Source organism: Phoenix dactylifera, chromosome 2, assembly GCF_009389715.1.
Source record: "Phoenix dactylifera cultivar Barhee BC4 chromosome 2, palm_55x_up_171113_PBpolish2nd_filt_p, whole genome shotgun sequence".
In the NCBI taxonomy this organism is placed as follows: Eukaryota; Viridiplantae; Streptophyta; class Magnoliopsida; order Arecales; family Arecaceae; genus Phoenix; species Phoenix dactylifera.
The window spans coordinates 11,860,398-11,882,091 of record NC_052393.1 but is presented as its reverse complement, the minus strand read 5'-3'; the positions used below and the strand labels follow the sequence as shown (position 1 = coordinate 11,882,091).

At 37.5% G+C, this 21,694-nt stretch overlaps 2 protein-coding genes across 2 annotated transcripts; both read left to right on the top strand.

The window, feature by feature from the left end:
* The first annotated feature begins 1,553 nt into the window (after nt 1-1,553).
* LOC103708465 (embryogenesis-associated protein EMB8) lies at nt 1,554-12,418 on the top strand. The gene is made up of 8 exons (XM_008793396.4): nt 1,554-2,027; nt 3,218-3,346; nt 5,428-5,559; nt 7,976-8,118; nt 8,215-8,312; nt 8,409-8,503; nt 10,944-10,997; nt 12,008-12,418. The coding sequence occupies exons 1-8, from the start codon at nt 1,617-1,619 to the stop codon at nt 12,227-12,229; spliced, it is 1,284 nt and encodes a 427-aa protein (XP_008791618.2). The 5' UTR covers nt 1,554-1,616; the 3' UTR covers nt 12,230-12,418.
* Nucleotides 12,419-13,631: 1,213 nt separating this feature from the next.
* On the top strand, nt 13,632-20,949 carry LOC103708466 (heat shock 70 kDa protein, mitochondrial). Its single transcript, XM_008793398.4, has 7 exons — nt 13,632-13,905; nt 14,989-15,065; nt 15,178-15,256; nt 15,349-15,915; nt 16,016-16,636; nt 17,385-18,015; nt 20,628-20,949. Exons 1-6 carry the CDS (start codon nt 13,843-13,845, stop codon nt 18,003-18,005), a joined length of 2,028 nt encoding a protein of 675 aa, XP_008791620.1. The 5' UTR covers nt 13,632-13,842; the 3' UTR covers nt 18,006-18,015; nt 20,628-20,949.
* The last annotated feature ends 745 nt before the right edge of the window (nt 20,950-21,694 follow it).

Here is a 21,694-nt window from a genome sequence, read left to right as displayed (position 1 = left end):
TAGTGCCAAATCTGAAAAATTTGATGGCCATAACTTTAGGAGGTGGCAGAACCAAATGCGGTTCTGACTCAGTACATTAAGATTAATCTTAGCCATAGATGAGAGCACCACTGAAGTTGATAACAGGTCCAATCCAACTACTTCATGATATGTTACTCGCCAAAATCCAAACCGGAGTTCATCCTCCTTCCATACTGAACTTTCTGCCTCCACCAGCACATCCTCTGGGATACCTAATGAGATAGATTTATAAGTATCGGTAATTTTGGTGTTGATGCTTTTAAAAGCGTCGCAAAAGCGCCGGATAGGTGGAAGTGAAAAGTTTTTTTTTATTGAAGCTATGCCGACGCTTTAAAGCGTCGACTTAATTAGCGTCGGCGAAAATCGAAACTAGGCCGACGTTTATAAGCATCGTTATAATTATTTTTTAAAATAAAGTTATTTAAAAATTCTAACTCTAGAGTCCTTGAGGACAGCTTTATATAGGACAAAAAGATAGGACACCTTAACATCTAGATGAATATGCTTTTAGACGACGCAATGTTGAACGGAGAAAATGCTGAACCCCTAAAAGCAAAGGACGAGCCATAGGATGCAAAGTGGCTAGTTTTTTGAAGAGATCCTTGATACGTGGTATTAGCCCATGAACTAGCAGGCACTAACTTTATGCAAATTGCTGAGCAAGCTAAATTGCAAAGTTAGGGTCAACTCCAAAAGCTTCTACGTACGCAAGCGAAAAGGTGTTAGCACTAATTTTTTGATTATTCCATGTCTTTGAGTTCGTATTAGTTTGAGCATTTTTCACCAACACCTTTTATTGTATTAAACAACTAAGGCATATTGATTAATAAGCTCTTTGTTTGACTTCTGGCACATGCACCACTTAGTACAACAATCGAATATGTATTCAATATATCATATTCTTGACTAATAATTTAAAGACATGATGCTTAAAAAAGCAGTGATGTCTACAAAGAAAAAACAACAATCCTAGTTTTTGCTATTTACTAGGGATTATAATTTATAAAAACCTCCATTAAATTTATGCTTATTACAATTACATTCAATAATTTATAAAATCTATAATTACATCCAGTAAAATAAATAGTATTAGTGAAATCATTTATCTTATGTAAAATGTTCAAATTTTTTAGGATGAAAAAGAATGTGCACATATTTTATTATGTACTTGAATAGTTGTTATATAATTTAAAATTATTTTAGTTATTTTTAAATTTTTTAATATAATATTGAGATTTTATTTAAAATTAACAGTTTGGCTACTATTTTATTGAATTATGGATTAAAATGTATGATAAAATTGAATCTCAAATGGATAAGCATTATAGTGTAAATATAAATTATTTATAATCTTAAAAAATTTACAATTTATTTATTTATTTATTCGGATGAAAAAGGGGGCAAAGGCATTCAAATTTATTAAGAAAAATGGATAGATTATATGTCTTGGAAATATAAAACAACAATATTTTCCATGTCCATGGTGGTATTAGGGGCATGTCATGCGTCGGTGGGAGCAATCTTTTTAACTGATTGGTCCGTTGGATTTCCCCACATCCACCATTGCCAGTTTGCCACCTAGCGAGACCAGGGCGATGGCGGCTGCCACTCTCTCCACCCTCCCTCGCTCCTCTCCTCCTCCTCGCTCCTTGATCCCCATCATGGCCTCCGCTTCCTCCGCCGCCGATCCCAAGCTCAGCCAGAGCGGCCATGGCCTCCGCCTCCCCGAGCCCCCGGAGGCCTCCCTTTCGTCGCTCGAGGTCGTCGGCGCTTGCCGCTCCCTGCTCTCCCGCTTCGCAAGCCTGCAACGCCCCTACAAGCCCTTCCCTTTCCTCGGGTGGAACCGCCACGTCGAGACAATCTTCGCCGCCTTCTTCCGCTCCCTCCCCCGCGTCGCCCTCCGCCGGGAGTGCCTGAGGACACGGGACAACGGCGCCGTCGCCCTCGATTGGGTCTCCGGCGACGAGCTGCAGCTGCCCATTGATTCCCCGGTTCTCATTCTTCTGGTTAGCTTCATTCCCTTTCTTGAATTCATCTATTGTAAGAATTAGAGACTTTTGGTTCTTTTTCAAGAATCAAGATTGCAACTTGTTTAGTGGTTAACATCATTTTCTTGGAGGTAGGGTTTAGATAAGATAGCTGGGGAATTCCCTGTTCCTTTTGAAATTCTTTACATCTGATTTCTTCTAAAATTCTCATCAAGACGCTCCAGGTACTACAGTGCTCTTTAATGTGGCAGGGTGGAGGGATAGAAATAGGAGGCTATGTAATGAGAGGAGGTTTAGAGCTGATGGTTGTGGATGTTAGGGTGGCATTGGATGGGGGGGAGTGTAAGAAAATATAAAATATATAAATAAATCTACCTCATCCTATCAGCTTAAACTTTTGGGACAAGGGGTGATTTCAACTTGGTATCAGAGCAGAGGTCCTGAGTTCGAACCCTATCTCCGCACTCTTTAACTTCATTATTAAAAATTTCACATGTTGGGCTCGCCCATTAAAGGACAGTCTGGCCCACATGTGAGGGGGAGTGTAAGAAAATATAAAATATATAAATAAATCTACCTCATCCTATCAGCTTAAGCTTTTAGGAAAAGTGGTGATTTCAACTTGGTATCAGAGCAGAGGTCCTGAGTTCGAACTCTGTCTCCACACTCTTTAACCCCATTATTAAAAATTGCACATGTTGGGCTCGCCCATGAAAGGAAAGTCCGGCCCACATGTGAGGGGGAGTGTAAGAAAATATAAAATATATAAATAAATCTATCTCATCCTATCAGCTTAAGCTTTTGGGACAAGTGGTGATTTCAACAGGGAGGGGAATGAGGAATTCAATGTGTGAGGTTGGATTTGGTTCTCAATTATCATTCTAAGTGGAATACATGCCGGGTACTTTTGTGATTATTTTTGTTATGCTCTTGTGTTTTCTGACCTCTTCTAGGATAATGAAAAGGAAACATGGTTTAAAATTGTAATGTGGTCTTGAAGCTTGCCTACTGTATAATTTCTTGTTTTCTTGAATAAAGGTTTGATAAATCACAAATCTCATCTTCGCTCCAAAAAGATACACACAAACAAGCAAACGATACACAATCTTGTAGGTTATGCAAAAAAAAAAAAACGTGGAGGAAAGGGAGAGCTTTGCTTATGTTCTAAATTCAATATTGTTAATTATGACATTGCTAATTGTTTGCAGCCTGGGCTTACAGGAGGGAGTGATGATACGTACGTCAGACATATGCTTGTACGTGCTAGAAATAGAGGATGGCGTGTTGTTATATTCAATAGTCGTGGCTGTGCAGATAGTCCTGTTACAACTCCTCAGGTACCGTAATTTAACTTCTTTTTATAATGTTGTAGATAGTCTAATATCTCATGTGCCCTTTTTTTGATTTAAAATATAACATAATTTTGAGCTTGAATCAAAATCTGTTGCATTTTGATCATAGTAGTTGATGCAGAGTTGTTGTTTACCAGAAAATTTCTTGATTTTTAAGCATCCGGAATGGAATGCTTTGGTAATCCTCTCATACTTAATCATTACAAGTTGCTATAGTTGTTATTATATTTGTTTGTTCAATGGTGAAAAGAAGAATATTATTTAGAACAAAACTTGTATGAGGACCAAGAGAGAAGACAGAGGCAAGACTTTCCATGGACTGAAGTTTTCTTAGTTGCTTAGGTGGTTTACTTGACTCTAATTTCAATCTGTTGGAAGCAGTATACTATACCTTGGCCATTGTTTTCTCTATCTTACAGGGATAATACAAAATAAATACAAGTCATGGAGCCTCTTTCAGTTTTGGCATTAAACATTACTGGAACAAGCAATGGTAGTAATATATGTCATATCACATTGTAATAAGCAGAAGGGGAGCCTCTTATTGAGTCAAACAATTTGACATTTCCACATGGACATAACCAGAATCTCTCTCTCTCTGTGTGTCTCTGATGATAACCAGAATTCAAACTTGCATGGCTTTAAAAAGCATCCTTTTTGGACTTAATATACAACATACACAAGTATAACTCCATCAATTTACAGGACCCTTCTTAGATCTTCTTCACACATGTCCATATCATGTATTGAGTTTCCATCATTTCATCCTCGTTCGGCTCCTTGAATATCTTCTCTGTCAACCTTCCTATTTTGATCAGACAACCATTTTGACATTTTCATATTTGCAGTTTTCAACTTTTCATCTTGTTTTCTTATCCCTCGTCATTGTTCAGTGTCCTTTAACCGTACATATTTGTGCCCTTGTTTCATTTAGATAAGGTTTCCCCTCCAATCTCCAAGGCATGCACCTACCAAATGGCACCTAGAAGCTTTTTTAGTTTATCTACTAAACTTTGTTTCTACTAGATATATTGATGCAGCAAGCATCGAAGATCAACTTCTTCAAAACAGAGGTGTTCCAAATCAGGCATAGTATCACCTTCCTGTTCTGACTGATGGAGAGTTCAGATCATGATGCCTAGATGAGCCTACAAGGTTTTCTTAGGCTTTGTGCAGTTAAATAAAGCATCCGTGGAGCAAATCACAGTCATCAATTCTATGAGCAGTTTCAAGTTGAAGATAAAATGGACCTTTCTTGCTCATCAAGGAGTGGAATCAATATTAGGAAGCATTTTACTTAATCAAGAATCAAAAAACTGGCCAAAATAAGTCACTTCTAGGAGATATGTTGGATTATTGTTTTCTTTTAATGTAGTCAGTGTTCAGAATCTTGTAGCATGGTACTTTTTATGTGATGTTACCATTGTTAATCAAGAGTCTATCAGTGGGCATCAAAGCAAGTTTGGAGAGTTTTGTTTTCCTTTTTCTTTCCTGAAGTTCTTGAAGAACTCAGATTAGGAGGGAAAAGGGGCCATATTTGTTTTTTCAATAAAGTCCTGACTGGCCATTAGTATGCTGTTGTGTTTTTCTTAGAAAGATAATGAAAAGATATGTTTGGCCTATATTTTCTTCTATCTTATTCTTTTTCTTTCACTCTTAGCTCTTCATTTTCCTATTATCTATCTCTGCTATCTCCTAAATCCACTTTCTCTTTCATCATTTGCAATATTAAGTCTGTTTTCATCTAAGCGTGGATCATAATTCATTATTAAGACTTATGCCCCCATCCGAGACTGAACTTTATTCTAGTTATTGTTCATAAATTATAACTATCTGTACTTAAATCCAGTTTGCTGCATTCCATCTGTAAGGGTACCTGAATTATCTATTCGACTGAAGAACTGATTGTCTAATATCAATTGTTATGGTCTGAAAGTTTTTAATTTTTTATTTTTTTACCTATGTGTCAGTATTTTTTATCATGTTACCTATTAGCAATAGTAAGTTTAGTGCTTAACAATGTGCCCTATTCATATATCTGAGGTGACTCCTTGTCTGGTATGCAGTTTTATTCAGCCTCATTTACAGAAGATCTCTGCCAAGTAGTTGATCATGTTTCAACATGCTATCCTAAGTCAAATATATATGCGGTTGGGTGGTCTCTTGGAGCAAATATTCTAGTTCGCTATCTTGGTCAGGTAATTGTAATATTTCAATTTATACTTGTTAGGGTTAGTTTTATTTATAATTAGCACTGGTCGTTATTGCCCATGAAATTTAGTGTCTTGAAGGTACTAATCTCATGAGGAGCAGTTGCAGTTTGACATTGCGTATCAAATCAAAATTATTCACAAGCAAAAATAAAAAAGAACTCATAACTAGCAACCTTTGCCCCATCTTTGGGCTGCAAATAGTAGGGTTGGAAATGTTTAGTCTTGGGACTCTTGGCCAGTGTCACCCTTTGCCTGAAGTTGAAATTCTTGTGCCCAGCAGCCCAAGTATATTCCAGGAAAAAATGAACCTCTGTGACAGGCCTGAGTGGCCCGAATAAGCTTCATGGGCCAGAGTCCAACCTTGGCCTAAAGTCAGCCTTGAGGGGAAGGTGGGTGAGGACGGTCAACCGACAGTTATGAAGGAAAGGTGAGAAATAAGGATAATAGTGGAGTACAGTCAAGGAGGGGAGGCATATGAAGGTTAGGGATAGAGGGGAAACATGTGTTAGGGTTTTAGTTATTTAATGAACTTTGCGATGTAGCTATTGTAAATAATTTACATATTTAATACATTATATTTATTTTAATTAGGCCTTTCGCTGGGCTTGAGTCAAACTAGAACTGCCCTATATCTGACAATCTAAGCCCTGCTAAACCTCATGCCTGAATTCAGTTAGCCTAAGTCCAACCTGGCTTCAAGCCTGTACAGGCCCATTTCTAAGTGTCAGATCAGGGAAGTAGAGCTCCTGAAAAATTTGGCATGGAAATGTCTAGGAAGCTGTAGATGATCACTAATCTTTTTATCATAGAGTGATGATTTCTTATTTGGTTATTGTATTTAAAGAAATGGATAACATAATAATTCTATACAATGGTTTAATTATGAATTGAACAAAATTAGTATGGGTTTTATAGAATAATGAAATGTTAAGAGGTAGGTTGTTTTTGAGAAAATAGTGCTTGCAGCTAAACATCCTCAACATGGCACACCGCATATGTGGAAGTGCTAGGAGCACAAGTGCGTACAAGAGTGGGACTGTGGAGTGTGTGCGGCATGCTAGATTAAAGATTCCAGCTACCAAGCCCTATTATTCATGGATGAATTCTTTGTGTAATGAGATTGTTTTCTAAGTTGTAATGCATTAGAAGTTCCTTAAGGAGCATGCAAGTAGCTGAGTATCAATTTCATCATCAAACTCTTGGATAAATGTGCACAACCCACTGAGTAAGTACCTTTAATGTCCAAAAGATATTGATATGAAATAAATATATAATAATATTCAAGTATACATATGTGTATATATATGAAAAGAAAAGACAAATGATGTGAACATGTCACCCAATTCAAATGAAACTAATGAAGAAAATCATCAACAGTCAGGTGAAAAATACAAAAAGTGAAAGAAATCAGTGTGGTTCATATTCTACTTGTAGAATAATCTTGATTTTGCTTAATCCTGCTAAATGGACTAGTGTTATTTCTTCAATCTATGTTAATCGGTGTTTAAGTGCAGTAAATTGAAAACTGTATATTTCAAGAAGGCTCAAGAAAAAACAATTTAATGGAACCACTAAATAGTGTAAATTCAACTAGTATAATTTGGCCATACATATGTATAACTAATGCAACAATGATATTTCATAACTATATAGCATACTGTAATGAAAACTGAAAAAAAGCTGCAAAAAAATGCTATTGTATTACTTAATCTATCATAATTTGCAAGCCTTATACTTTTGTTTTACTTGATTTTATGGTTTTTTTTATTGGTCATTCCAAGTAAGGCTACATATTCTGTTGATGCTAGCATTTTCAAATTCCTTGCCACCATCTTAATCCATGTTTTGTCAGTTGTTTTCTTCCTCCTTCTTGAATCATAGCTGACATTGAGCCTTGAAATGTTCTGAAGTTCGGAATCTGGGCAAAATCTGACCCGCTTATTAAGTACTTCAACTTGAGTTTTGTTCAATTTATACCCAATGATTGAATGGGTTGCATCACTTTGTTCGTGGAAAGCTTTGTATCAACGGAAGGCACATGATTCAGACTTGATCCAATATCTAAAGATTCTGATTGGGTCTGGCTTTGATAAACTACTGCACAAGTTTGATTATTGTCGATTTATAGTAATCTGCACTGTAAAACTTAAAGTGTGTATTAGAAGGATTGTTACTCGCAATGTCCTCACCGGTTGAAGGAACTAAAAGTACAATTCTTCTATATACCATATAATTAACCGAGGTTGTCGCTACATTGTAATCATTTGGTCATTTTCTTGCTTCTACATCTGATCTTTTTTATTTTCTGAGAAGCTGATGTAGATTTTGATCCTCCTTTTGTAGCAGGAAATCAATTCTTTGCTATACTTTTGATGTATACCTTATTTTTCTCTTGTTGCAGGAATCTCGTAATTGTCCTCTTTCTGGGGCAGTATCCTTATGTAATCCTTTCAATTTGGTAATTGCAGATGAGGACTTTCACAAGGGCTTCAATAACATATATGACAAAGCTCTTGCCAGAGCTCTGCAAAAAATCTACAGAAAGTAAACCATGTTTTGTTTTCAATTTGCGTAAAATCTTATATTGCAGTTTGTATAACTGTAATTATTATTTTGTTTCTACCTTTTGTCTATATCTAGGCATGCACTTCTTTTTGAAGGTCTTGGTGGTGAATACAATATTCCCATGGCTGCTAATGCTAGGTCTGTCAGGGAGTTTGATGAAGGATTAACACGCGGTATCCGTCATCCTCATGCTAAATTTCTTTTCTTTCTTTTATTTTTATAAAAAAAATCATTCAGTGGTGTTAAGAAAGCCTTGTGATTCCTTGCAGTTTCATTTGGTTTCAAGTCAGTAGATGATTATTATTTCAACTCAAGCAGTTCAAGATCCATCGAGAATGTCTGTATACCTTTATTGTGCATACAGGTAATGATGAGATGCTTCTGTGGTACTTGTCCTTCAATTATATGTATAACCATATATATTCAGGAGTGTTGGTGAACCTGGAAGGTAGCAGTCATCCTAAATTTCTTAGTCTGAGGTGCTCTTAAACATCTCAAAGTAACAATGTTAAATCACGGATTTGTATAATGTAAGGTCAAGTTACATCACAACTCCTATCAAACTCTCTTAGAACTAGTTATTCCAGTCATATCTTGGAAGCAAGTTTTTAAATTTCAACTTATCAGTTATCTCAGTGAGTGGCTGAGACCGAGATAACCGAGATCTCGGTTTTTCCTAGATCTTGGCTGATATCTTTGGACCGAGATATCAATATATCTGCCAATATGGTAAATCTGGGATTAAGAACTATATTTAAGCATTGATTTCGAAATTTATTAATTAAAAAATCTATTTAAAGAAGTAAACAAGTGATTGCAAAATGTCGACTGGTATGAATGCATCATATTGGCCTCAGGTTTTATCAGTTTATATTGGCCGAGATGGGATGTGCCCGATACTGATACAAACCAAGATCTCAGCCGAGATGACAACCTTGCCCGGAAGTAGATTCTTGGATAGTGGGAAGAACAATAAAAGCATGATGGTGTCAGAAAGACCTTGCGGCAAACCAGCCATACAGATCTGGGGTATGAATGCATGTAATAAAAATGAATGTTAATGCCAAATGAATCATCCACTGTAGTGTAAGGTAAAATGCTGAAAAATGAGCATGTTTCTCCTGAATCTTGAGTAGTTGATGGGCTGCCTTGAAGATGTACAAGAATGGACAGTTGTTATGTACTAAAAGTAGCGGTCGTATTAATGTCAAAAGAAAGAGTAGCAAATATGTAATTCAGAAATATGCAGGGGCAAGACCTAAATATTGGTTTTAACTTTTAAAAAAGAAGTTGATTGTGCTCAACAGAGAGACATGATAATGGTTGGATTTCTCATTACATTATCTCTCTCTCTCTCTCTCTCTCTCTCTCTCTCTCTCTCTCTCTCTCTCAGTCAGTCTGTCTGACTATGTTACTCTTTCTTTTGATATTAACAAATTGCTACTCTTAGTATAAAACTAACTGTCGTGCAAACTTGATGGTTGCCCATCATTCACCCAGTTACTACGAGAAAGACTCCCACAGGAAACTTCTATGAATGCTCAAAGATGAAGAAGGCTTTTTGTTGATGTGTAGGAGCAGGGAAAGAACTGTCAAGAGGTGGATTCTAATTGAGTTGAGAAAGATTACTTTTGTGATGTGCATATGAGAGGGGCACAGGAGTACAAGGATGAAGGAAATGTAAAGAAAGGAGCACAAGCATGTTGGGGCTGGAGCAGGAGAAAGCATCAAGAATACAAAATTTGGGTTTGGAAGAGGAGATGCTTGGGATAGAAAATTGGGCTTGGGTGAGCTTTAGAGGGGAAAGTTCTATCAACTAAAGGATTTGGCATGAGAGCTGCAAGAATGAAGGAGATTGGAGAACTATGAAGGCAATTAGGACAAGGAGTGGGTCCATATGGCATGGTGAGGTTTCTACCAAGGGTAGGCAATCTATGAGGTCTGGTGGCATAGTTGTGAAGTGACTCAAAATATCTTATGCCGGGACAAGGAAGAAGCTGAAGCACATGGCACATAGAAGACTCTTTAAGAAAGCAATGTAGGGAGAGAATTAGCATGAATTTGGTGTTGAAGGCAGAACATGTAGCTTAAGCCTGTGAGCTGAATTGTGGAGAATTCCCCAGGGCTCTGATCTAATGATATATTTGGAGAGATGGTGGATGAATTTCTTAAACTGTCTTTGTTCAAGCTCCCATTATGTTGAAGATCTTAAAACTAGTGTACCAGCCTCAAACCAGCTGTAGGGTGCCATACTGCTAGGGAGCGGTACAGGGGCCCCTGATACGCCTGAATTTTAGCAAATTGACCCTGAACTGCTCTGTCACATATTATTCAGGTGCATTGACCTTCATGCACCTTTTGTAATTATTATTCTATCTCTCTCTCTTTCTCTTTGCTTATTGGTACGACACCAGCCCGTGACGAGTACAACTGCATTCTTTGATATTTAAATCCATGATTTGGTGTTTTACAGATGGCACTACTATCAACGAATATTATCAATATACAAATACATATTTGCTTGGACATATGCAGAAAACTTTTGCTAACAAATAAAATTGGAGATTCCATAGAAACCATCTGATAAAGTTCATCATGATCCCATTCTAACATAACTTTGGTATGTGTTATATTTAATTTGGCTTATCACAATTCAGGTCCTAAAAGACAAATTTATAAGTTTTATGGGTTCATTTCCATGAATTTGAATTAAAAGAATGCTAGAAGGTTGGTAGATGCACTAGGAAAAAGTAACTTCACCATTTTTTGTAATTCTTGTTACACTTCTTTCTTATAATGTGCAGGCTGCCAATGATCCAATCGCACCATCAAGGGGAATTCCTCGTGAAGAAATCAAGGTATGCTTTTCCTGATGCTTGCTGCATCTCCTGTTCAGCAATATAAACTTATTTTGTAAGCCCTTAGGCATCATAAATCTGCACATCTGTTTCTACAGGTGGTTGCTAGGGCATCATAAATTTATTCTGTTTCTTTTCTTTAATCAAGGTGTCTTAATCATACTGTCAGTTCTTTCATTGCGAACAAGCATGTGATCACTGTGTCTATATTTTGATCTAAGGGTGTGTTTGCATGTACTGCAAAACAATGATATTTTGCAATTTTTATGTTTTCTAAATTTCAGGCCGTTATTTTAGACAGTTGGGTGTTTGGTAGTACAATGAAAATTATACAAGTGTCCTTCAAATCATGGAATTTGAAATTTGTACATTGAATGGAAATATCAGAGTTCGTGATTTTGCCCTTCCTATTATTTTATTATTTTTCATATCAGAACTATTTTTCTTTTAACAACTAAAACCTTAAATTTCTCAACTCTAAAAATCTAAAAATTCTGAATTCATGATTTTGAAATTCGAAGCCTTGGAGCACATCCTAAAGCTTCTATTCTCCAAAATAATAGCCCAACAAGTTCATTCACTTGACTCGTTTTTATATAATTTAGGCATTTGTCATGGACCCCTGAATATATATTTATTGATAAAAAAAGTTTCTGTGATGGCACACATGATAAATCCACTTCCATGATTTTCACATTTCAAATGATGGAAGGTCTACTGCCCAGGCACATTACACCTAGATTACAGATGTGGATTATTTGAGGAGATTGATTCATGACAGATTATTATTGACACATGTTAGTAAGAAGGCAACTTTCTTTTCTTTTCTTTTCTTTTCTTTTTAAGGTGCATTCAATGGTAATCATAGGAATTGCAGCTCTGCTTCCTTACCTATGATCTTCATCTTTCACTTTTATGCTTATTACCGTAAACATGTTTAGCTTGACATCTTAATCTTTCATTAAACTTCTCGAAAGATAATTTTATTTTGTTCTTTTTCCATGTCACAGGGAAACCCGCACTGCCTGCTAATAGTTACTCCACAAGGTGGCCATCTCGGTTGGGTAGCAGGGGAGGAGGCTCCATTTGGAGCTCCTTGGACTGATCCTGTGGTAATGGAGTTCCTGGAGCATCTTGATAAAGAAATTTCAGCCAGCAACAAAAGCAGCAGAAATATTCTACTGGATGGTGTTCCGCAAACTTCACCATCTCTGTCAGTACACATACAATGATTAAATCTAATGACCATGTAGCATCTCCATTCCATGCAATGACATTTCACCATGATTGGATTTCTATCACATGGTAGTGTCTGAATTATCGACATGTAGAGATCGCCCCATAGATGTATATCAATCATTTTTTCCCCATCATCCATGAGCTATCTGCCCATTTGAAGTAAAAGAGAAGTTCGTATACAATGTTTATATCGTCTGAAAGTGCTCTCTCTCTCTCCCTCTCTCTCTCCCTCTCCCTCTCTCCCTCTCTCTAGCTATTTCTGTTTTGGCTTTCTATTCGTTCCCTTTGACAGAACCTTTATCAAGCAACATCATACGACATTTGGTGGTAAAAGCACCGGGACTACGAGCTGGTCAAATGCCATTTGTAAGCGAAGGGCTTCCTTGCAGCGATGGACTCGTTTGCGAGGTCTCCTGCACGAATAATAGTGCGGATGGCTTGATACGTGTGCTTTAAATCATGATGATGTTCGCTGAGAGGCATGGCGGGTGCTTTGTTTGCAAACAGGTGGTCTTGGCTTGCTACTTTTAAGTTCATACGTGTTCTTTCGATCTTGCTGGCTAAGGCTAACGGGCATATCAGGTGCTTCGTTTGCAAAATAGGTGAGACTCGGGTGGATCTTTTGCAAAATACTTCTGGCACGGAGCAATTCAAATATATACTAAAGACCAAACTTTGTCAATTGCCATGTGTACGGTCTGATCATACGTCCCGGCATCTTATATCTCACTAAGGTAATTTATTTTTCAGCTTTGAGAGAGACAAGTAGGCGTTTCAAACGTAAGAGCATAATTATTGAATTATATAGACAATAATAAATCATTAGTCGAATGGGAGAATCATCGACATCCATATTTGCAATATGGCTTCTTGCGTGCATGGCACGTGCCAGACCCTAATGTTCTTACACTTTTATTGTTCTCCTTCTTTGATGGCTCCACTTGCAAAGAAAAGAAACCAAATAAGACCCTACCAAACTAACATATCCTCCGAGCCTAAATTCTAATCAAGATTTTTTTTTTTTTTTTTTTTTGTTTGAGGAGAAGCAAATTGAATGATGAAACTGTTTATTGACATATTTGAATCTGATGATGAGCATCAAGCGCAAGTGCTCCACGTCCAAATTAATCCAAGCCATTTATAGCCTCCAGATACTATCATTGCAGCCTTCAATGGTGATGGGACCGAAGGTTGATACGTAAAGAAGCCCTCCGTTCTCTATTGTCCTAAGGAACCCCATCCTCGCAGGATCACCCTTTACACGTCAAGAAGGGTTGAGATTCTAAAATGGCCAAATCAACGGACAAACCGTAGCCATCACTCACTCAGCGAAGATCTTTTGTAAACAGTGAACTGTAACCACGGCTGCAGCCCTACAAAGTCGACGCCGCCACGAACCGGTCGAGTCGGAAATCTCGGACTCTCGGGAGCATTCCACTCTCTTGGAGAGCAAGTTGGGGGCGACGTGTTAAAAGCCGCCCCTCAGGCTGGAGGTTCGTCTTTCACGCGATCTGCTGCCAGTAGACGGAGATTTAAGAGCGGCTCCCGAAAAACCCTAAAACCCTTCCTCTCGATCTTGTTCTCCCCCGCAGTTCAAGGCAAAGAAATGGCCACCTCGGTGGTTCTCAGAGCCCTCCGCCGGCGAGATCTCTCCTCTCCCATCAGATCCGTAAGCTTCTCGATTCAATCCGTTCTTCTCTTTTCCTTTTTATTTGATGGGCTTTTGCTATGATTCTTTTCCTAAAAAAAGGGTTTGAAGGAGAATTCAAGCTCTGGAACGACCGTATGTACTCGACGAAAGTGTCGTACCCTAGGGGTTCTGATTCAATTCTGGAATATTCTTGCAAAACCATCTAATCCTTCGTTCTTCTTCTTTTTTTTTCCTCAGCGATCAGTTTTGTTTCTTTTTTGAAATTTTTATGGGCGAATAAATAGTTTTTTGTGAGCAGATTATCGTATTAGTCTGAAAACCCTTGAATTTCGGTATGTGCATTATTTAAATTTTTTTGTAAGGCGTGTAATTTTTACTTCGTGGAAGAATGTCGGATTCAAGTTAAACGGAGTGGTTTTGTTAATTTTGTAATGCTTCACTTTTTAATTTATTTGATATTGTCTTATTTTTTCTATTCATCTCTGGTTTCTTCATCAAGGAGAAAGATATACTCTCCACGGTTCGTGTCACAAAGATCTTCCATATAACAAGCTCGATGATCGTGTATTGTTGTTTCGGGGAAAGTTATTTTATGATTCAAGGGCAGACGGTTTATTATGATTTGGATTCGAAGATGTCCGCTAATGGAGGGAGTAGACATGGAGGCCATATACTCCTACGGGCATGTAGAGAGTGTTATTTTTCAGTGGCCTTCAAATATTCTAATTTTCAATATTTTTATTTCTGTGGATAGTTTGACTGTTCGATATAGACCACAACACATGTTCTTTATAAGGACATTAAATCTGCAAAATGTTGCTGATCACCAGAAAATTTTAGATAATAGGAAAAAGGGGAAAGAAATTGAACATGCTTACTGGCAGGCTGCTTTCTTGTTGAATCTATTTTTCTTAAATATCCAAATTGATTATTCGGCTTGCATGACTGTGAAAGTATTGTTATTGATGTTTGTATAACTTACTCTCAAAGTGATTAACTTATGTTTGTCTATGTAGTTCACTATAATGTTGTATTCGATAGTTATTTTTCACCATATTTGTAATAGTTTTGTTACCTTATTGCTAATGGTGTCTTGTGCAGTTGTCTGGCCATGCAAAAACAGCGTGGGTTGGTTCCCATTTGGGTCATAAATGGGCAAGTTTGGCTAGACCATTTAGGTAATATCTGACACCTTTGAAGTCAGAACTACTTTGTGATTATAGATGTTAAAACTTGCGGTATGACTGTGTCTAATTTCTTTTATCTTTCTTTTGCCTTTTGTTTATTCAGCTCAAAACCAGCTGGAAATGATGTAATTGGAATTGATTTAGGAACTACAAATTCATGTGTTGCTGTGATGGAGGGAAAGGTTACATTTATATTATCTTGAAAGATGCAATAGTGAATAAGCTTATATTACTGCATTTTTTACTGACAATGTTTTACTTTTAATGTATACAGAATCCTAAAGTAATAGAAAACTCTGAAGGATCAAGGACCACTCCTTCTGTGGTTGCTTTTAATCAAAAGGGAGAGTTACTTGTTGGTACTCCAGCAAAACGTCAAGCAGTGACCAACCCAACAAACACAGTTTTTGGGACCAAGCGACTGATAGGACGCCGCTTTGATGATCCTCAGACACAGAAGGAGATGAAGATGGTTCCCTACAAGATAGTCCGAGCTCCCAATGGAGATGCATGGGTTGAGGCAAATGGACAGCAGTATTCTCCGAGCCAGATTGGTGCATTTGTTCTAACCAAGATGAAGGAAACTGCTGAATCTTACCTTGGGAAATCTGTTTCTAAAGCAGTGATTACTGTTCCAGCATATTTCAATGATGCTCAGCGACAGGCTACAAAAGATGCAGGAAGAATTGCTGGCCTTGATGTACAGAGAATCATTAATGAACCCACCGCTGCAGCACTATCTTATGGAATGAATAACAAGGAGGGCTTGATAGCAGTTTTTGATCTTGGAGGGGGAACATTTGATATCTCGATCTTAGAAATATCAAATGGTGTATTTGAGGTGTCTCCCCTTCTTATTTTTTCTGAGTCAGTGCACATGGAGAAGCTTTCTTAATGTCTTTAGTTTCAATCTAATCCTATCTTTGTTTCTGTGTTTTAAGGTCAAAGCAACAAATGGTGACACTTTCTTGGGTGGAGAGGATTTTGACAATGCCTTGTTAGATTTCCTAGTGAGTGAATTTAAAAGAACTGAGGCAATAGATCTCTCAAAGGATAGGCTGGCCCTACAGAGGCTTCGAGAGGCAGCTGAGAAGGCCAAGATTGAACTTTCATCGACATCTCAGACTGACATTAATCTTCCATTTATAACAGCTGATGCATCAGGTGCAAAGCATATGAATATCACGCTCACAAGATCAAAGTTTGAATCCTTGGTGAATCACTTGATTGTCAGGACAAGAGAACCATGCAAGAACTGTTTGAAGGATGGTGGCATATCCACCAAGGAAGTTGATGAGGTTCTTCTGGTAGGTGGGATGACCAGGGTTCCAAAAGTTCAAGAAGTAGTTGCTGAAATTTTTGGGAAGACTCCAAGCAAGGGAGTAAATCCGGATGAAGCTGTTGCAATGGGTGCTGCCATTCAGGGTGGCATCCTCCGTGGAGATGTTAAGGAGCTTCTTCTTTTGGATGTCACTCCCTTGTCGCTTGGAATTGAGACTCTTGGTGGCATCTTTACGAGATTGATCAACAGGAACACAACCATTCCAACAAAGAAAAGTCAGGTAAGTTTAATGAATATGGTTACTTCAACAATGGTAGTCCTTAGATTTGCCACCTCAAATTTGAACAGGTAATTGATGCTGTTATATGATGCTAAGTGGCACCATTCAAAAGAATGCTAGCCAAGACTGCCATTTCACACACTATTATTGTAATATTTATGTTCATCAGTACTTTTTTTTTTGTCTTTTTTGTCGGATTCCCTGGCTTATTTGTGATTGTGATTTTGTGTTCCAGTGGTAGTTAAACAGCTATGTGAATTTTTATGGTGGTTTTTTACATTCTTGATTTTTCACTTAACAAGTATGGCGCCGATCATTACTTGCTTTTATAAAATGAACAGCATGCTTTTATATTATTGTGATAATATAATCATTTTGTTAAGAAATGGGCACAAAACAAAATTTGCTTGTAACTGTCGTATTGGTTTGTTCACTTTTTGTTCAGGAGGAAAATAGAATGTTATGAAGGTTAATCTGAAAACCTTGTCTAGTGTGTTTCGTGGAGTTGTCTTTTTAATATAAAAAAGTCAATATGCTCTTGATATGCTGCATGGTACATGAATTATTATTGGCCATGTTGATTCCTCGAATGTGTTGGTGTATACTATATTATTATATCATTTTGTTTTACTCAATAACTATCTTTCCATCCATCAACGTCCATGCTCTGTTGACTCATGTTGGTAGATACAAATACCATACTGCTATGTTGGCTTGTTCTCATACATCCAACGGTGTCTATTTTCAGGTCTTTTCCACTGCTGCTGACAACCAGACACAAGTGGGTGTTCGTGTGCTTCAAGGAGAGCGCGAAATGGCTACAGATAACAAGCTCCTGGGCGAGTTTGAGCTTGTGGGCATCCCACCAGCTCCCAGAGGCATGCCTCAGATTGAGGTCACATTTGACATCGATGCCAATGGTATTGTGACAGTCTCTGCTAAAGACAAGGCAACTGGAAAGGAGCAGCAGATCACTATTCGGTCTTCTGGGGGGCTTTCAGAGGAGGATATCCAGAAAATGGTCAAGGAAGCTGAGCTGCATGCACAGAAAGACCAGGAGAGGAAAGCATTGATTGATGTCAGGAACACTGCTGATACTACTATTTATAGCATTGAGAAAAGCTTGGGTGAGTATAGGGATAAGATCCCAGCTGAGGTTGCTTCAGAGATAGAGTCTGCAGTGGCCGATTTGCGTAAAGAAATGGCAGGAGATGACATTAACAAGATAAAGGCAAAACTTGATGATGCAAACAAGGCAGTTTCAAAGATTGGGCAGCACATGGCTGGAGGCTCCAGTGGATCGGGTTCAGGTGGTTCTCAGGGCGGTGATCAGGCTCCAGATGCGGAGTATGAGGAGGTGAAGAAGTGAAGCATGAAGGGTAATACTACTCTTCCACTTAAAAAATAATTTTTAAGATACGAACATGAATATTAAAGTTATTATCTTATGCTTGATTCAGATGTAGTTCAAAACTAGGTTTTATTTTTCTTATTATGAAAATAGAGATGATTAATTCTGGTCAGTGCAAGTAATGCATGATTATAGACCACTCGTCAATTTTCATTCAAAATAATATCAAAGTTAAGAATAAATTTGATGTAATTATTTATTTGTACAAAATGGGGACATTACTATGTTTTTTTCATTTAATTATGAAAGGAATCCATTCATTGATGTGAGATAAGTTGTAGTCATGTTGCATGCTTTTACTTATGCAGTTCCTCAAACGGCTGTATAATATATATCAGGATCTACCACTAGCAGTTCTTTTATTTGGACTTTACTGCTAGCAATTTTTTATTTGTGTTAGTTTAGTGCTTTCCCTTGGTCTCCTGATTTTTTTCATATGTCTTTGCTTCCTGGAACAGAACTTCTTCAATATATGTATGTTGCATTAAGTATTGCTGTCAAATATATGAAAGTTCTTTTCTGCAGAGAAAAACCATAGACAGACTTATAGGCTAGTGAAGTAAGCTAGTCATCTTATATTGCTGTCAAATATATGAAAGCTATTTTTTTGCAAAGAAAGCCATAGTCTTCTTATAGTTATTCTACATGGTGAGCCATCTTATTGCAGGCTAATGAAGGAAGCTTTTTTTGTAGCTTCTATTTTAAAGTCCTATTCATCATCCATATGATGGCATCATATCATTGTTAGATTTCACCACATGCCTTCATATCACTAAATTACTGGGGAGAATTTCTCTACCAGTCTTTTCCTTATAGCTTCTAAAGATCTGTCTGCATGTGCATGAGACCAGATAGATAACTCTTGGAGACTAAAATGAACTTGCATATTGTTATATCAAACCAATTAGACAAGCAATAGCTGAATTTTAGTAAGTGATTGTTGAAACTAAATCAGCTGAGCACATAATGCATCTGTGCTATTATGTGTTGGTATCAATGAGTTGTATTATAAAATTGTGATGCCACTGGTAAGCAAATATTGCATTTTTTGAGTAACATGGCTAGAGTGTGGCACATGTGACGTGCGATTATTCATTATTCCATGCGAACAAATAAATATTATTAGAGGAAAGACTTTAACCTTTGACCTCAATGAATATATGTACATGGGTATGATGAAACCCAAGCAGAGAAGTTAGGTATATCTGGAACATGGACCTGCACTCACTGTTGGTGAAACTGCATTTCCAAAGTTTCCTGAGGTTGGGACCAAGGAAATCCCGAGTGAAAGTCATGAACATGAGCAAAGTCGCATTTCCAAGGTTTCCCGAGGTAACATATAAAGGATATTTTGGGAATAAAAATGGAAATGTATGAGTTGGAGCTTCACTAAGGAAGGCGTTCAAGTCAGGAGAGCTTTAATCTAATAGTAGAATAGATATGCATGGTCCAGAGCATTCCATCATGTAGCAGATGTCACATAATGTTTTACATGTCGATAGAAGTATGGAACCAATTTTATTGACTTGAAGGTTTATGCACTATGCATTTTCATACAATGACCATGGTAGGGTTTGAGATGTGTGATGAACAATTGTTGAAAAATCAACAAATAATGTGGTGGTAATTTCACACATTTCACTTTTACATGAAGTGTTCGGACTAATCATGGTGGAGCAAAGAAGTTGATTCTTGGATAGCCATGCCATACACAAAAATATTAGAGTGACTTCTGAATGGATCAAAAGTAGGATTTTCTGTTAGTGAAAAGCTGGGCAAAGCTCAAGAGAGATTTGAACATATTGTCGCAGTTTGTCATTCTTCCATAGCTGTATTTTCTTAATCTTCATGCTTCTTTATTCTCTGTTGACATTATCCGACAAGTTTGTGCACGTGAATCATATTCAGTACATGAAAAAGAAGTTTAGTGTAGTTGGCTTGACCTGTACAGACTAAGTTTTTATACAGTCCAGCATTATATGGTCTTCTGTTAGCCATCCATTTAATATTTTTATGACATAATGAGAAATTTTTGAAGAACCTACTATGCCCATAGCGTGTTGCAAGGCAACCTTTCTATTCAAAATTTTCTTGTGTATATAGTCCTCAGGCTTGATGGTTTGCAGTAACAGATCACTAACACACACTCTGGTCGGTTTTTCTGGGCCATAAGTTTGCTCATTCCTCCACCTAGCTACTCCATTAGAATTGGTTTTTGATCACTATCTATGAGACATGAATGATTAGGTAAGATCAAGCAACAGCATGGTTCAACCATGACCTATTTATAAGTCCAATTCGATTCTCGTTTGAATCATATTAATGACATGTTCAGAAAAACTGCAGGCAGAGTGGTTTGTTTAATCCTAGTTTTTATTTCTTCTCTTTTTTTGATGCTGATTCACTTAGTGAGCTTCTCTCTCTCTATATCTATCTGTGCGTGTGTTGGTGTCAAGACATATATCTAGTTGCAACAACGTTTCTCATTTCTTTCCTGGTAAAAAAATACTGATATTTAGCAGATTAAATTTATGTTTACTGAATTCAGGCTCAGGAGAGTATTGTTTTCTTGTCTTGCAGAATTGGCATAATGTGCTTGGGAAATGCGGCATCCATGAGAGGTAGAGCATAGATATGAAGAGTTTTTATACTATTTGGTTGTCTAACAGGCAGGTTAAACTGCTGGAAGCAGATTTTTTTTTTTCTTTCCTCCCTGTACTGTTTAGCAGTTTTATTGAACAAATGCTATCGGTTAGCTCAGTTATTTTGCATATGGATGCAGCTGCAAAGTTTATGTTTTATTGGCCATACTGTTACCCTTCATGCAGCCTGCTATCTCGACAATGAATTCTAGTATTTCTAGACCAACACTGCGGTTGAATAAAGAATAATGCTGGCAAAATTCTTGCTTGATATCATGAATACTGAGTATGACATGATCCAAGCCTGAAAGACTCTTACTGATTATTCAAACTTCATTCAGTTTGGGTTTCCGGTGCAGTCGGTTTTGCTTGTCTTCGTTGCAATATTTTCGCGTCATGCTTTTACAGTGCAATTAGGCTGGATCAGGATAGAAAAATCCGAGAATGAAAGTATCCAATTTTGAGAGTAGCATGAGAAAATATGAAGAATGCTTTTGACTGAAAAAAAAGGAAGAAAAATGGTATGCTGAAATGAATGGTGGCTTTCCTTAATGGAGCCCAAAGACAATGCAGGTTGTGGTTTGTTGTCTTTTCCAGCCTATTTTTTCGGGAATTGGTGCAGTTATAGATCCTTCCGCTGCTTGCATTTGGTTCTCTATAGCTTTCTCCCCATCATTGGGAAATATGGATTTATACCCCTTGGACATTTGACATGTTTGAGCATGTAAATGCATTGCTTGCTTTAATGTTTGGAGGTTTTTCCTCGGCTTTGTTACAGGGGCTGCTGCTGCTGCATTATTTTTTCTCTGATAAAAGATTTTGCTTGCTCACCAGCTTGGCTTAAGCCCAGCGGCAAGGAAGCCCCCCTCATGAAGCCGGTAGAACAAGATTATTTTGAATTCGTCCTTCTGAAAGTGAATATGCTCTGGATTTAACTGAGACTTCTCAGAAAAAAATGAGGACACGAGGAAGCAAGAGAAAAAGATAATTTGTACTATTGGATGA